The sequence below is a fragment of the Dama dama genome, chromosome 21, assembly GCF_033118175.1.
Source record: "Dama dama isolate Ldn47 chromosome 21, ASM3311817v1, whole genome shotgun sequence".
Taxonomy (NCBI): Eukaryota; Metazoa; Chordata; class Mammalia; order Artiodactyla; family Cervidae; genus Dama; species Dama dama.
In genome coordinates this window covers 7,416,862-7,434,147 of record NC_083701.1, presented here as the reverse complement: position 1 = coordinate 7,434,147, position 17,286 = coordinate 7,416,862, and the positions used below count along the sequence as shown (strand labels likewise).

Genomic DNA, 17,286 nt, shown 5'->3' with positions numbered 1-17,286 from the left:
CTTTCCCTCATCAGATCATATAGTAACTTAACTGTAAGTTAATATTCATCTAACAGAATAAAAGTTAATTGATACAGAAAGTATTAGGGTAGAAAATTAGAAAAATCCTAAGAGTGAGATTGATTAATATACAAAAAGGTGCATGTTATTTTGTAAGGTTGGCAAAATTGGTCTTCAGATTATGCTTTGACCTTTCTAGTGGCCAAAGCTGAGGGAAATACAGTTATAGAATTAATGATGTCTAAATGGCTAAAAACAGTCATAAAATGAAAGACAAATGTACTTACTGCATCCTCACACTTTAGTCCTGGGACCGTTGGAAGGTCCGAGGTGGATCTCCACCACACCCAACCCCTTGGAAGTCATTTTGATTTTAGCTCTAAAATTATCCGTAAATCTATTTTTCTTTGATCACCTTTTTCATTCTGCATTCCAGCCAGACTGGTCTCTTTTCCGTTCCTCAAACGGGCCAGCCCAGTCTCTCTCCATGTCCCTGGCCTTACCTCCTCCTCCTTGGAAGGTCTGTCTGCAGTCGCCTGCCCGCCCCTCAGCACCTTGCTCTCAGCACACCCGGGCACCTTTCCAAGAAGCCTTTGCCGTCTCCTTCTTTGAAAGGGCCACCCTGTAGCCCAGAAGCCAGTCCACACACCCTTCTCGGTTACGTAGCAGCATTTATCAAACTGAATTTACCTTTCTGACTTGTTCACATTTTCATTGGTGACTCCTTCAGTTCAGTTCAGTCATTTAGTCATGTCCAACTCTGCGACCCCATGAATCGCAGCATGCCAGGCCTCCTTGTCCATCACCAACTCCCGGAGTCCACCCAAACCGATGTCCATTGAGTCGGTGACGCCATCCAGCCATCTCATCCTCTGTAGTCCCCTTCTCCTCCTGCCCCCAATCCCTCCCACCATCAGGGTCTTTTCCAATGAATCAATTCTTCGCATGAAGTGGCCAAAGTATTGGAGTTTCAACTTCAGCATCAGTCCTTCCAATGAACACCAGGACTGATCTCCTTTAGGACGGACTGGTTGGATCTCCTTGCAGTCCAAGGGACTCTCAAGAGTCTTCTCCAACACCACAGTTCAAAAGCATCAATTCTTCGGCGCTCAGCTTTCTTTATAGTTCAACTCTCACATCCATACATGACCACTGGAAAAACCATAGCCTTGACTAGACGGACCTTTGTTGGCAAAGTAATGTTTCTGCTTTTTAATATGCTATCTAGGTGGGTCATAACTTTCCTTCCAAGGCGTAAGCGTCTTTTAATTTCATGGCTGCAATCACCATCTGCAGTGATTTTGGAGCCCAAAAAAATAAAGTCTGACACTGTGTCCACTGTTTCCCCATCTATATGCCATGAAGTGATGGGATCAGATGCCATGATCTTAGTTTCCTGAATGTTGAGCTTTAAGCCAACTTTTTCACTTTCCTCTTTCACGTTCATCAAGAGGCTTTTTAGTTCCTCTTCACTTTCTGGCATAAGGGTGGTATCATCTGCATATCTGAGGTTATTGATATTTCTCCCGGCAATCTTGATTCCAGCTTGTGCTTCTTCCAGCCCAGTGTTTCTCATGATGTACTCTGCATATAAGTTAAATAAGCAGGCTGACAATATATAGCCTTGACATACTCCTTTTCCTATTTGGAACCAGTCTATTGGTCCATGTCCAGTTCTAACTGTTGCTTCCTGACTGCATATAGGTTTCTCAAGAGGCAGGTCAGATGGTCTGGTATGCCCATCTCTTTCAGAATTTTCCACAGTTTGTTGTGTTCCACACAGTCAAAGGCTTTGGCATAGTCAATAAAGCGGAAATAGATGTTTTTCTGCAACTCCCTTGCTTTTTTGATGATCGAGCAGATGTTGGCAATTTGATCTGGTTCCTCTGCCTTTTCTAAAACCAGCTTGAACATCTGGAAGTTCACGGTTCATGTATTGCTGAAGCCTGGCTTGGAAAATTTTGAGCATTACTTTACTAGCGTGTGAGATGAGTGCAATTGTGCGATAGTTTGAGCATTCTTTGGGATTGCCTTTCTTTGGGATTGGAATGAAAACTGACCTTTTCCAGTCCTGTGACCACTGCTGGGTTTTCTACATTTGCTGGCATATTGAGTGCAGCACTTTCACAGCATCATCTTTCAGGATTTGGAATAGCTCAACTGGAATTCCATCACCTCCACTAGCTTTGTTAGTAGTGAAGCTTTCTAAGGCCCACTTGACTTCACATTCCAGGATATCTGGCTCTAGGTGAGTGATCCTTAGTATAACGTGACTCCTTAGTGTAATGTAAAACCTTAAAGGACCTTGTGTCTCTAATACATGACATATAGGACTCACTCAGGAAATAAATGTTGAGTGAATTCAGTACACTTACAGATTCTTTAGACTCTTCTGATGGAGTGTTGACATTTACAGTATTGCTAGTGTGGCTCTTGTCTGCCCCGTGACTGATTCGCTATGGAGTCGCCTGCTGGGACTGGTCACACGGATGGCACCACTGGGAAATGTCTCAGTGGAGCAGGTCATTCCTGGAATCTTCTTGCATGTTCCCCACTGTTCTCACTTTAGGATACCTTTCTGCTAAAAGATGTAAATGATCTAAAATTAAATCCTGCCATAGGGAGTAATACATATTTTAATAAAACCTTTTCATTCAGTTTCCGATGAGAGGACTAAACTTACTCCTTTCTTACTAGGAGATAAGCAAGTTGCTTTTTTTCCAGCCTACCCCATGCTGACTGTGATACGTCACTTCAGTCCTTGCAAGGATCCCAGCAGAGAAGTGTCAGGGGAATTAGGATTGACGCTACTCCAGGCAAACTTCTGTTTAGTTTTATGTGTTTCTCCACAGGGTTTCTACCCCTTGTTTTGCTGCTGCCTGGATGGTCTGGGTGAGACAGATCTGAGCCCTCAAGGATGCCCCATTCCTTCCACTCTGCAGGACAGCCGGCTGGTTCTGTTTAGCTTTTCCACTGGCCTTGTCTCTGACCCCTCTGGCCCTGACCCCAAGTAGCAGGCAGTGTTCTCTCCTTGCATTTGTTACCAGAGACAGCAGGGGAAAAAAGTGAATACAGCCTGTCTCTCTAGGTAGTAAATACACATTCACCAGTGTTGGGTGCTACATGTGGTAGGTTTGTTTCAACTTAGGACATGAGGCTGACCTTATCAACTCAAGACCTTCTATCAAATGGGGGAAGTTTCAGCTCCGGTCTCTTCACATATCTTGCGTTCCCCTCTCTCGTCTCTTCCTGGTTGGCAGTCTCAGGTTAGAGCTTCTGACTGCACTTGCCAGCCTTTGTGCGCAGTGCAGGAGCCTCAGCACATTTGCAGGCTTCCGTGAAGAGTGGAACTGTCCTGGGGCCACCGCGGAGATCTGCAGCTTCCAGACGCTGCGTGAACTGTCAGCATGTGGTGATCACTTGTCGTCTTAAGATTAGATCCTGCCCCACTGATATTAATGATACCGTGTTTTTATACGGCTGGCACCTCAGCAGCTGCTGATAAATTCTAGCCACAGTCGCGTTGACTAGTGGGCACTACGTAAGTTCTCAACCACGGAATCAGACAGAACGTGATCACCCTCATTTTCGCATCAAACTAACCTTCACGTGGTACCTATTCTCTTTTTAAAATGGATTATGAATAATATCATAGATGATGAAGATTGTTTTAATGACGAAAATGATATACTTTTCTCCACAGTAGGGGAAGTTATGAGAAATGTTATCAGGAAAACTGAGTAGTTAATATATGGGCCATAAATATTTCACCAACATATGATATGATTTACATTAATCTACCAATCTATATTAAAAAGTCCTTTTTTATTATTAAGGAAAGGCTGGAAATAGGAAAAAATGATGATCTATTTCTTTTTATACTAAATTATAAGTTTCCAATTGGAGAAAAAAGTCGTTAATTTGGGATGGTATATAAATTGTTTAATTCCCTCCTGGATTTGTCTGCTGAGGACCTTGTACCACCTGACCTGTCAGAACTGTCTCGCCCCTGCCTCCTTCCTTCCAACTCTGTGTGTCTACTGTCCATGCCCTTGAAGCCCAGGCGGTGATCAGGACACACGAGCTCCTCGCTGCAGGCAGAGGCTGGAGGACTTTCCCTGGAAATGAGCTTCTCTGCTGTCTTGCCGTAAGCGCAGAACTATCCCCGCGTCCTCAGCACCCCCTGCTCTTCCTCCTTCCTGCTCTCTGAGTTATTACAGCCACACTAGAGTTGATTCAGGAGAGACAGGAGAAAAACCTGTGGTTTCTTTTAAAATCACCTTAGTAGGTTTGGGGAAGGCAAACAAAATGGCAAACAATGAGAAAACTTCCAGCTAGAACCTGTCTTGTAAATGCCAGCCTGGAACGGAGCACAGTTCTCCTGGTCACAGCACCAGAGCACCCTGCTTCTTCAAAAGTTTAATCAGTTTTTTTCCTCTTTGAACATGAAGTCAGTTTCTGGTGTTAGGTCATTTAATGTCACATGTTTCCTGAGCTCTTTCTGTGACAGGAGGTGAAGTTACACAGATGGTGACTAAGTCATTGTCCAGCCGTTCAGGGATCATGAGAGGAAAGTCAGAGCAGCGAGTAGTGATGGCAGACTGGCTGAAAAGAGGACGAGGGGTATGAGGAAGAGTGAAGTGAAATAGAAATGAAGATGGGGAGCGTGCACACCGACACACTCAGGAGAGGGAAGTCATCCCACACAGAGGGGCCAGGGCTTGAAAGCAGGGAAAATGGCGCCACATGTCTGGAATTGGGCTGTGGCTACAGGAGAATCATAGTCGCCCGGGCCCCTCCTAGTGGGTGGTCTCAGCGGACTTCCCTCACTAAGCCTAGTTTCTTCATCAGTGAAATGAGAACAGAACATTGAGCACACAGTAATTCAAATCCTACTTAATGTTTTTAACTGTCCATTGAAGCTTAGACTATGGCATAATTCCTTTCCTGATTACTCAGAATGACCCCTCACTAAAAAATTGAAGTCCTGTAGCACAGATACTTCTTACAGTTTCTCCTCCATCATCGGTTGAGCAGGAGAGTTTTCTTGTCCCTATATGGTCAAGCTGGGTCCACAGATTATTGTTTATGTGTGCAAAGAGCATGTCCTAAGGATCACTAATTTACTGAACTCACAGGCAGGATGTGGGGCTCATGCCACCACTCTTTCATAATCTGGGGACATGTCTCATGTTTTTGTTGCATGGTTTTGTTGCTCAGCAAGCCTGCTTGGTTTTGTGCTTAAGCAAACCTGCTTTCTTGGGAAATCGTTAACTGACAGGAGTCTCCCGTATTTTTTTTTATGGATTCTTACAATCACCTGGTGGGATTAACTGTTTAATTCCTTGTTTTGTCCCTTCACTCTGTCCCTATCAGATGAATCACAGGGGAAAGAAGAGAGATAGCCAGCAGGTTTCGTAACAGGTCTGTAACCTCTGGATCCAAGCCACACACAGCAGCACTTGAGAGCTTGCTGGACATGCAGTCTCGGTCCCAGCCTAGAGCTCCTGATGTTGACGCTGCCCTGAGACCAGGCCCGTGGGCTGTGGGCGCGCAGCACAGTGTGAGAGGGGAAGCGGGCCAGCCCCGTGCGTCAGGATCTGCAGAGGTGCTCCGGTGAAAGCTGTCCCAGTCCTCTCTTCACAGCCTCAGCCTCCCTCGCCCTGGCGGTTTCTTATGTTTAGTCTGAGGGACTGAGACCTCAGGCTACAGTTACTTTTACCTTCTGTCTCGCCTCTCATTCCCTTCTCAACCTCTGGCAAGAAAAAAAAATCTCGATGATTACACTTGACTCTTAGAAGCACACACCATCAGAGATGAAGAAATGCTGTCACACGTGTCAGGTATTCTGTGGGAAAGTAAAGCACCCCTCAGGTCGTTACTGTGTCAAGGCTGATCCCCAGATGGATCTCAGCGAGGGCTTTTCTCACTGTGACACCGGCTAGACCTTGACTAGATCCACAGGCCCCTGCTATGATCAGCTGTAGGCCCTTCTCTTCCTGAGGCCCAGGCCTTACCCAGCTAATAATGCTGGAGCTGGCTTGAGCTAATTCACCAAATTCATTGTTTTGTTCTGTACTTTTGCTTCTCATAAAATATATAGACAAAAGCCAAACACTGTGATATACATTTATACCCTTATTCTACCACACCGCATTACTGCTGCTACATGTATAGAAGGTACATAAACGTGCTGCTGCCGAACGTGTAAGATGAGACCTAATGCAAGTTGTACCTTCTGCTGTCTCTCTCCCCTCACTCTTCAGTCAGCAACCAGAAGGACAGTATTGAGGACAGAGTCCACAGGTGATCACCACTTACTGAGTGCCTGTTTTTGCTTGGGCACTTGATATAGTTGTAACGCTCACAACTATTCCACGAGAGCTGGATCTTGTTTACTGGTTCTGTGGATGGAAAGCCCAGGCTCAGCAACCCAGTGAACTCAGGACTAGATCTGAGTATTGAGGCTATGTGTGTTGGAACCCAAAGCATGGGCTTTTTCATCATATCCTAAAACCTCTTACTAACATATAAACTAAATAATTAGTTCCTAATGGATCAATAACTTTTTGTATTCATTCAAAGCATGGTTCCCATGGAAAAAAAACTTATTTCAATTATTTTCATATCTGACTTGTAAAACCAGAAATCATCACTGTGCTGAAAAATGCAAACACACAGAACCATTACAATCACACACATTCACCAGCTTATGAAACTGTGTACTCAGATAGGTTAGGTTTCTGCTTTTCCATTATCCCTGTTCTGAGCAGTGCCAGCACCCAGTCCTATCAATTTGAAGCAACTTTTCAAGTAAAAAATAAATGAGTTCCCATTGATTATCATTATAAATCTCATCTCACAGACGTGTTTTGTGCTCTCACCCCATGTCATCAATCCTGCCGTTAGCTCTGCCCTGAGCTTGATCTGCAGCACTGGGTGAGCGCGCATGGCGGTGCAGCGGGACGTGCGTGCTGGCCGTGCCTCTGTCATGACTTCCCTCACCAAGCGCCTCGTACAGCACTAAGGCCGTGCTGCTTCACACCCTTCCTGTGGGTTTCAGACTCTTAGAGACGAATCTTCAAAGTGTCTTTTGTAGATAAGGGTCCCGAGCTACACGCATCAAATGACTCGTCTGAAACTCTATCACAGGTTCTTTAGTGTGATTCCTATACCCAGTGGGCACATAACCTAACAGTGTCAGTGCTCATGGGAGAGAATTGTGAGGTTCTTAAATACAAATTTATGTTTTCAACTTAAAAGACATGAATTTATACAGTCAAAGTATTGAATATTTTGTGATTGAATAGTGCCTTGGATGACAGGGGTGGGATATGAGATAAAGAAGCAGGAGCCTTAATTAGTTTGATTATACACAGAGTGACTGACATAGCACAGATGCGTCAGATGTACCAGAAGTAGAAACTATTCTCTAATTACACCGAAGATTTTTTAGATACATAATGGAGATAAAAAGATGAGTAAAACTAAAGATATGATTTCTATCAATACAGTTCAGAGAGACTGAAATTTGTTTAAGTGGTTTTGAGCAGGAAATGTGCTGAATACTGTGTGTGCCCTGTGCTATTTTTCCTTCCCCATAACACCAGGAAAAGAGCTCTCACGGTTGAGGAAATTGTCCCGGGAAGTTCAGACCCTTGATGCGTTTGAATGTTAACTGGAGGGCAGGTTAAATAACCACAGTCAGGAATTGCATTCAGATCTGAATCCAGCGTCCTCATCCTTGACCACCAATTTTACTGCACCAATTTTTATGGCCTAGTATTTAATATGTATATATATCTAATTTACAATACTTAACAAATGGATGGATAACACAGGTTCCCTAAAGGTGAAAGTCATTTTTTTTTTTTCATGATTTTGACAGTTTTGAGGAGTACCAATCAGGTTCTTTGTAAAATGTTCCTTGTTTGGGATTTGTCTAATATTTTTCAGATTAGCCCAGGCTTATTAGTTTGGGGAACAAAAACCATAGGGTAAATAGATATTTTTTATTATGTCATATAATGGAAACATACTATTTGCATGGCTTATCACTGTTAGCCACTTACCAAAATTTCAGTTATTCATTGCAGTTTATAGGAAAGCAGTTGACTTACGAACTTTGTATTCCAAGACTGTGTTTCATGTGCTTATTAGTTCTGGTTTACTGTTTGCTTGTATAGTTGCTTTTTTTTATCTTGATCTGGGTGGTTCTTTGGAAACTTTTACAGAGAAATGATGTCACCTGCAAACAAAGTTTTGTTTCTTCCTCCACAATCTTGAAAGTTTTATTTCCTTTTTGTGCCTCATTGAGTTAGGTAGGACTTCTAATACAATAGGAATGGTGAGGCTGGACATCCATGCCTTCTTCCTAATCTTAAGGGGAAGCATTCAATCTCTCACCATTTGATGTGTTATTAGTTGTAGGTTTTTTATAGATGTTCTTTTTTTAACCGGAGTGAATATATATCCATTTGCTGAGATTTTTTTTAATCATGAATGACCTTGTATTTCATTGAATGCTGCTTGATCTTAAGATTTGATCTTAAGATTTTTCTTCTTAAGCCTTCTTGGTGTGATGGATGGATCACATTGATTCTCATTAATGTTGAAGCAACCTTCAAGTGAAAGTCGCTCAGTTGTGTCCAGCTTTTTGCGACCCCATGGACTATATAGTCCATGGAATTCTCCAGGCCAGAATACTGAATTGGGTATTCCCTTCTCCAGGGGATCTTCATATCCCAGGGATCGAACCCAGGTCTCCTGTGTTGCAGGCAGATTCTTTACCAGCTGAGCTACCAGTTGAAGTAGGCTTGCATACTTGGAATAAGTCTTACTTGGTTGTGATGTGTTTAATATATTATTAAATTCAATTTGCTTCTATTTTTGAGGATTTTTGCATCTTTGTTCATGGGAGATACTGATTTATAAATTTTTATTTCCATTTTATAATATCTTTAATGTCTTTTGTTTCTCCTTGGACCACATATCTCTTCCTCGGGAGGTCAGAGACCACCTAGCCCAGCCCTGTCACCCTTCTCAGCCTCTCTGTCTCCCCCAACACCTTGGCCAATCGTGGCTCCCACAGGTGGACTTAGGAAAAAAATCTTGGGAGACACCTCCTGTGATAGGTCCCCATGAGGGCTCAAGGCCAGGTTGGGGCCGGTCACTTTTGTAACCCCTGGTGGCTCAGGCCAGGCCCAGCCTGTAATGCAGAAGTAATTTTCAGGAGGCATTTCCAAGGACCAGCTGCGGGGAACGTGTTGGGAGAGGTTCCCTCTGATTTTACTTCCTGGTAGAGAATGTGGAAGACTGATATAATTTCTTCTCAGTATTTGATAGGTTTTGCCAGTGAATCCTCTGGATCTGATGCTTTCTTTTTTGAAAGATTATTATCACTTAAATTTCTTTAATAAACATAAGATTATTTAATTCTCTGCTTGTGAGATTTGGTCATTTGTGTATTTCGAGGAATTAGTCCAGTTCATCTAAATTAACAAATATGTGGGCCTAGAGTTGTTCATAATCTTTCTGTTTTTATCTTTAATGTCCTTGAGATCAGTAGTGTGACCCCCCTCTTTCATTTCTGATATTGTTTTTCCTTGTTTAGCCTGTCTAGAGGTTTATTAATTTTATTGATCCTTTCAAAGAGTTGGCTTTTGGTTTCGTTAATTTTCTCTGTTTTTTTGTGAAATTTGCATTTTCAGCTGTGTATTCACTATTCTAGTCAAACTAAAGAAGAAGGAGAGAACTGGTGTACAGGCAGCCACATCAGCTGCTCTGTTTGCAGGACGTTGTCCACAGGAGGTAGGCCTGGCTGGGCCTGTATTTTCCAGTAGAGCTAAATGTCTGTCCTCATTTCTTCATAGGACTTGCACGCTTGCTCAGGTTTTAGCTGCCTCCTTCCTTCTTCTCTTGACTTGAAGTCTCATATTTTATGTTAGAAATACATGACTGTGTTGCATTCTACTTCAGAAAATATATGTTTCTTTCACTTGAGAACTGTGCTTTCCATCCTGTGTAGTAGATATGTTATTTGAGAAAGTCCATTCTGTTCCCTCTCTCCTGGAATCTGGTGTGTATTTTGGTCCTGGGTTTGCCGTCTGTGTGTTCTCAGCCAGCCGTAAGATCCCTGCGGGGCTCTGTTTTCTTGTCCACAGTCGGGCCAGTAAGGCCCGGGTCGCAGTGTTGGAGTGAGGACGGGCTGAGACTGGTGGGGCGTGATGGCCCTAGGGGATGCAGCCTTCCCGGATGTCAGCTTCCTGTTCTGGGTCCCGAACAGGAACCAATGCTGGGGCTTCTTTGACGTTACCATGTTTATTATCACTGGACTAGGTGCTTGAATGATTGAAGTTCCTTTCTTTAGGTAGATAATCTGTTCCTGACTTGCTTTAGTTTTTTCTTTGCATATAGTGTCCTTATTTCTTTTTACAGATTTATGGAACATTGATTTTCATGAGGTGTTAGTGCATGTGAATACTGGAATACTGGAGAACACCATGCAAATTCTTAATGTGACTTTCTTGCTTATAGGGGCAGGGGAGGAGTCTCAGCCCGGCCGGTGGGAGTCGGGGTACCACGGGGGACGCCAGCTTCCAGGGGCGTCCTCTCCACCCGAGGGCCAGTGAGTCGCGGAAGAGGACTACTCACTCCCAGAGCACGAGGAGTGCCCCCAACTGGGTACAGACCTCCACCGCCGCCCCCGACGCAGGAGACCTATGGAGACTATGTAAGTGAAGGTGCTTTGATGGCCTGTGATGCAGACAGTGTCAGGCGTGGTGACCAGTATCCCTCACCCTGCTCAAATTGAGCTCTTTAGCATTTACTGAGTACTAAATAAGTACTTGGTATCAGAGACACAGAAAATGTGAAAGAAATAACCTTCTTTGTCAAATAACTATGAAGGTGAATTTGGGTGGTGGGGAGGCTCAAGCCTAGGACCAAGGAGACGTGCTGGCAGGCTGTCACACAGGCTTGTGACACAGCGTTCATCCACTACAGGTTGCCTCTGAGTGATTCAGTCCTTTAAAAAATAATTGCCTGCATATAACAAGTCGTTTTTACCCTTAAGTGTTTCCTCTTAGACTCTGCTGCTGAATATGGATTCTTAGTGGAAATTCTTTTTCAGTGAAGAAAATAAAAGTTTCTAGTTTTTTTAATTAATGCAAATCAGTTTTTCCATTTATCATTCAGTAATTCTTTGGTACGGTCCACAGACTTACTTAACATAAGAGAAAGAAAATACATCCATGGAAAATGGGCAGCGGGGAGTGGGAGCGTTGGTTTCTTTAACAAGAATACAGAACCCCTGGGATTCTTTCTATGACTTTCTATTTTAACATAAAGGAGGAAAATAAGTACTGGATAGATGTGTCATATTAGTCATTGAAAGTATTAATATTAAAGGAAGATTATATCAACTGTTGTCAAAGAAAGGGAAGCAGTGCCAGTCCTCCAGTTCCCAAAGCACTAGATTTCCACGTTTCCCTTAATTGAGGTCTCCTGCTTGGAGCTCAGCACCTCTTTGCACAGTTTCTGGAAGTCTGACATAATCCCTGGGCCACAGACAACGTCTTCCGTGTCATCTGCAGCCACTGGAAAGACCTGAGCCCTTGTCCTGGTCATCCTGAACTTCTGGCAGTTCCTTAAGTGTACTGAGTCCCCTTAGGCTTCCAGAGCTCTGCTCACGCAGCAGTCTTTGCCTTGAGAGCTCCTCTCCATCCTCGGAGTGTTTCCTGTCTGTCCTTGCAGATTCGGGTCAGCTGTTACTGGCACCTACCTGCTGGGTGTCCCCACAGCCGCCCGCTGGACTGGGTGCTGAGGGTTAGGGCCGAGAGCTGTGCCCCCTCATACTCAGCAGAGATGGCACACTGGGAGCTCAGTGAAGTATACTTTAAACATAAATTCATTGTGGACAGTTTCACCACTTGGCCATTCAGTTGGGGAAGGACGGGCCTCTGTCTCATCTCTGTGTTCCTTACAGTTGGGTGTGGTCCTGTTTGCTAGTCTTCTTACCAAACTGGCAGTTGGGCCTCACACTCATCCACAAGGGCTGAGTCTTGTGAGGGTGGCAGAGACTGTTGTGAAGGGAAGCAAATGTTGTAAAATTCCTTTGAGGTAGCCTGGTGTCTGCTCTTTTCCACCTCAGCGTCCCTGGAGTCCTCGTAGGCTTGGCTGCTGTAGACGTGCTGGATGGCGTCTTCATCATCATCATCAGGCCGTTGAGTGGATCCTGACCCCACTGTGCCGTAACATGGGATGAGTCGGGAGGGGACTTAGCTTTGTTGGCTTCACAATCTGCCTGTTTCAGAAAGACCTAGTGCCTTCTTTCCATACATTAATTCATCTTTCTACTCAACGAGATGGATCGAATTCCTACAGTGTGAACCAGACGCACGTGTGTGTGTCTCAGTGTTTACTCTAGTGAGTCTTGAGTGAAGTTAGATGAATACAAGTAGAAATTTCTTGAAAGATTAAAGTTCAGGGGAGCAAAAGGGAAAGAAATTCAAGGCACTTGGTTTTCTAAGCTTAATTCTGCTATTTGTTGATAAATGACGGGAAAAGCACTGAAACAATTGACTTGCAAAATATTCTGTTAATAACCCCTGTTCCTATCCACTGCAACAGGGAGGGGATAGTGGCCTCCCCAGAGGAACCCACATGTCCTTTCAGGAGCAGATGAGGGTGGAGGCTCTGAAGGAGGACGGAGCCTTCACTGGGTGAGCCCACACTCACGCCTGGCTTTCCCCAGACATTCAGTGTAATTCCTGAGGCTGCATTTCCCACCCAGGGCCTTCCTTATGCTGCCTGACCACAGAGTGGCCTTTAGAGAGCAGATGGCCACGCTGGTGGTCCTGGATATAATTGGCCATTGGTCTTAACCTTTTGAGATTCTAAAGGTTACTTACACTGGCTGCTTAGCTTTGCAGCATGGGAAGGGGAAAAAGTATTCTTTTTTGTTTGTTTGCTTGCTTATTTCTAGGATTTTCGATCAGGTGGGTATACTGCAGAATATCCAACTTAGAAAAAGCTGGATTCTGTAACCTCCCAAGTGGGTATTCATTCTTGTGACAAGTGGGAAACTTGAAAGTGGTCTCCTTAGAGTATACTAAAGTAATTACTCCATTGATGGAATAATCATAAATTAGACTCTAAATCCCATGAGAGTAGGGATCCCCCCCGCAACACACACACCCTGTTCACACCTTTGTATTCTCAGTTCAGTTCAGTCACTCAGTTGTGACTGAGTCACTTTGCTCCCCCATGGACTGTAGCACACCAGGCTTCCCTGTCCTTCACTGTCTGCCAGAGCCTGCTCAAACTCATGTCCATAGAGTCAGTGATGCCATCCAGCCATCTCATCCTCTGTCATCCCCTTCTCCTCCCGCCTTCAATCTTTCCCAGCATCAGGGTCTTTTCCAGTGAGTCAGTTCTTTGCATTAGGTAGCCAAAGTATTGGAGTTTCAGCTTCAGCATCAGAATATCATTTATATTCTCAGCACCTAGTATGATGGCCAGCACATAGTTAGTCCTTAATAAATATTTGCAGAAAGAATCAACATTCTCAAGACTGAATTTTTTTAATTGCCACCTGTGGGGGACCCACCCCAAACTCTTTGTTGATTTTCATCTCTTAGCAGTTTATATCTAATTTGTTAGCAGTGTTATGCAGTCTTCACTTAGTATATGTCTGTTTCTCAGAAGATAGTAGACTTTCCAGGAAAAGCATCATGTATCTTAGTCAGTTCGTAGTCTCACTGGCACATTGTAAGCTCTCAGTGAATGTTTACTGGACTAGACAGCCCTGCACAGAGACCTGGTAAGTTTTCCCAATGAAAGTTGCCATTGATCTTTTCCAAGCCAATTGCTGTAATCATCCCATGGGAAGAGTATGATAGCTGGCATTTGAAAAAAGATCGTCCCTTCATCATTCTCGTCTTCTAGGGTTAGGAGGGCAGTTGCAGATTACAGAGGTGGAAGGCTGATTCTGTGTAACTCCTGAAAATCACAGAATCACGTATTATAAATCTGATCTGAGCGTAAGAATGAACTTTCAAGAAGGATGTAACATTTAATGAGAAACTGCTCTCCATGAGGTACCATCTTGCATGTTGTGCCATCTTGTTCTCACAGCCACTCAGAGGTATTGTGGTCCTGTTGTTAAGGTGTGGAGAGTTGTGTCTTTTCCCACATCACAGGGTGGAGAGAGGGCGCAGGCGGGGATCCACGATTCAGGGCCTGTGTTCTGTCTTGAGCAGCCGGTGCTGGATTGAGACCAGGCTCTACGAGCTGGCAGAGTCAGGTCCCCTCATCTTTCAGGAAAGTGCCACAGGCCCCGCACACTGCTCCCCGTGGAGGTGCAGTGAGGGAGATCAGGTCACCTCTGTGGCCCCTTCAGTTTACTCATTCTCTGGTTATCAGCTGCTTTCAGTAGGGAAAGGGAAACTGAAGACCAGTAAGACGAATGGGATGGGGTTAGGACTTAAAAAAAAAAAATAAGGCATTATTATATGTATTGGCAAAAAATTGAACCAGCATTTTCACTTTAGGAATTTCTGGGCGTCTGTATCTCTAAAAAAGGCTTGTCATTCCTTTAGAACTCAAAAATGTAATTTTTAATGATTTCCTTGAAATACATTTGTGGTAACAAATGTTCTTTCTGTATAGAACTTGCTGGTTATATCTGACCCATTTGATTTATTTATTTTAATTTTCATTTAACATTTAGTATCTGAGGCCATTATTTCCAGAATAAAAGATGCAAGGAAGTCCTATCAGTTGCCTATTTAAACAAAAAAGAGATGAAACCCTGTTCTTTTAATCCTGCCACAACTGGTGCTTTTTTTGAGAAACTATATATTTCAGTCCTTAGAATACTCAGTGTTCTTCAGATTATGTGTACTAAAATGAAGGTATTCCAGTGCAGTTTTAGGCCCAAGAAAAACTCAATTTATGATATATGTTAAAATTATTTTTATTAGTTACCCATTATAAAAGTGGGCATAATAGTATGCATATTATGAAAGTGTTTCCTCTTAGTCCAAGCAAGAAAGCCTGATAATGTAAAAGTGTTTTCTTGTCGAAATGTGTCTATTGAAATTCGACTGATTTTTCTCAAGGTGAGTTGGTGAAAATGTTTGATCATTTATAATGTCATCTGAGCCAGCTGTTCTTCATCAGAGTCACCGTCACAGATATCCCCTGAGCATGTGACATTGAGAAGAACCTCTATTAGCAAATAAATCTGATGGTGAGAACAGTACTATCACTAAAGCATATAGAACTCACAGCGGCCATGTGAATAGCAGAGGTTAACCATCTCCCTGAGCACTGGTCTTCTAAGAGTAACTCAAAGGATGCAGTGCAGTTCGACATAGTTAGCTTTTTTCCAACAAGGAAGAAAATGGATAATGGATGTGTTTTCAATCATTTGAGTATAAATTGGGGCTTTCTGCTCCACTTTTAACTTAGTAAAATCAGGCATAATTACAGTAACTTCTCATCTCTTTTTTGAGGACAAGAAGCAGTTTTTTCCCAAAATGACATTGATTCATTACTTATGTCCGAATAATTAAATAACTGACAAATAATTAGTATAACTCAGAATCTATTCAATGAGAACACTTTAACAATTCAAAATGTTGGTGTCATTACACAAAAGGACCTGTTTGATGCTTCCTGGCAGAGTCCAATTTACATATGAATCTCTAAAGGGAGATCCATTTTGATGAATTGCTTTAGGTTCCACACACAAAGAAAACATAGAGTACAGAGGGCCCTCCATATCTGCAGGTTCAACCAACTACTAATGGAACATTTTTTTTTTAATTCCAGAAATTTCTAAAATTGAAGTAAAACTTGAATTTGCCACATGTAGGTAATTATTTAAATAGTATTTACATTGCATTAGGTATTATAAATAATCCAGAGATGATTTAAGGTACAAGGGTGGGGTGGGTAGGTGTTACGCAGATATTGTACCATCTTATATAGGAGCTTGAGCACCTGTGGGTTTTGGATCCAAGGGGGTCCTGGAACCAGCTCCTCGTGGCTACTGAGGGCCGACTGTTCCCTGGACACTCAGTCTGGTCACTTTATTTATCGTCTCTGAAGTCTTGTGCATGTCCATCCTGTCCCCTGACATTTGCGGATTAGTAGCCACCCCTCTGACCCTCTGTAGGGTCCCTTCCTGTTTTCCTCTCCACGGCGCCTACAGCTCGGTGGAGGCTGAGGTGCAGCCCCCAGAGCCCAGGTGAGGGAACCCAGCGCCCAGGATCGCGTGCTTCCGTCTTCACTCCCTGCGTTCTCACAGTAGACACAGATCACTTCCCCATAAGTAACAGGTCACCTCCATCACAGCAGCTTCAGGGAAGACGCCGTCCTCCTGCATCACAGCTCGTGCTGTGACGACGTCCTCTCACAGAGCCCGCACCTTCCACACCTAGCAGTTAGCTGTCCGTGTGTTTTCTCACGTCTGACTTCTCACAGACCTTAAATCTGTGTTACTCTTACTCCTACCACCTCACATATAGTAGTCCCTCAGTAAACGCTGGTTGTTGAGATGGATGGCCAGATGTGGCTGGATAGATGGACAGACAGACGATTGTCATCGCCTCCTCAGTCTCACCTTTGCTTGTGGTCCTGCCCTCCCCCTGGGTCCTTCCCTTAAGTGATGTGTTTTTCATATTACTTCTAGTCTGTACTTTCTGGCATCTAAAGCCTGATTGATACTACTGCTCGGCCATCCCTGGAGCGTGAGAACTAGTTTAGAAGTTTAGGAGGATAAAGTTGAGATTCTTCTGAGTGGTGTCTGAAGACTTTCTCGACAGCATCTTCAGCCTCTTAACTCCCTTTCCTTCCCACATTATCATTTTATTTCCATCGATCCCTCCACTGCAGTTCCTTAAACATAACAGGACTTGAACTGTGTGGCTTTGTACGTGCTCTTGGGTCTCTTCGAATGCCTTTTCTTGTTCTGTCCCTACCAGTTCTTGTTACTGTTTATTCTTCAGTCGTGAAGCCTTCCTGGTCCTCATCAGGCACAGGCAGCAGCATCCTGGGTGCCCTGAAACCTGCCTCAGAGTCAACTTACTTGTCTTTGTCCCCCGTAGACTGGATTTCTTCAGGGCAGGGACTACATCATTTTTTAAAACATTAGTTTGCCCAGAGCCTATCATGAGGCCTGACATTTTGGAGCTACTAAATAAACATGAGGTTGACTTTTACTAATGCCAGCTACCTCTGTCATTCCATGTGTCATGTGCACTGTTAAACATACTTCAT

At 43.6% G+C, this 17,286-nt stretch overlaps 1 protein-coding gene across 2 annotated transcripts in view; it reads left to right on the top strand.

Annotated features, from left to right (window-relative positions):
- Window positions 1–17,286, top strand: part of KHDRBS3 (KH RNA binding domain containing, signal transduction associated 3) — a 157,449-nt gene that overhangs the window by 94,915 nt on the left and 45,248 nt on the right. For both annotated transcript variants that reach the window (XM_061123140.1, XM_061123139.1), the window contains exon 6: window positions 10,537–10,732. In XM_061123140.1, coding sequence (XP_060979123.1) covers window positions 10,537–10,732 — 196 coding nt within the window. The remainder of the gene's footprint in view (window positions 1–10,536; window positions 10,733–17,286) is intronic.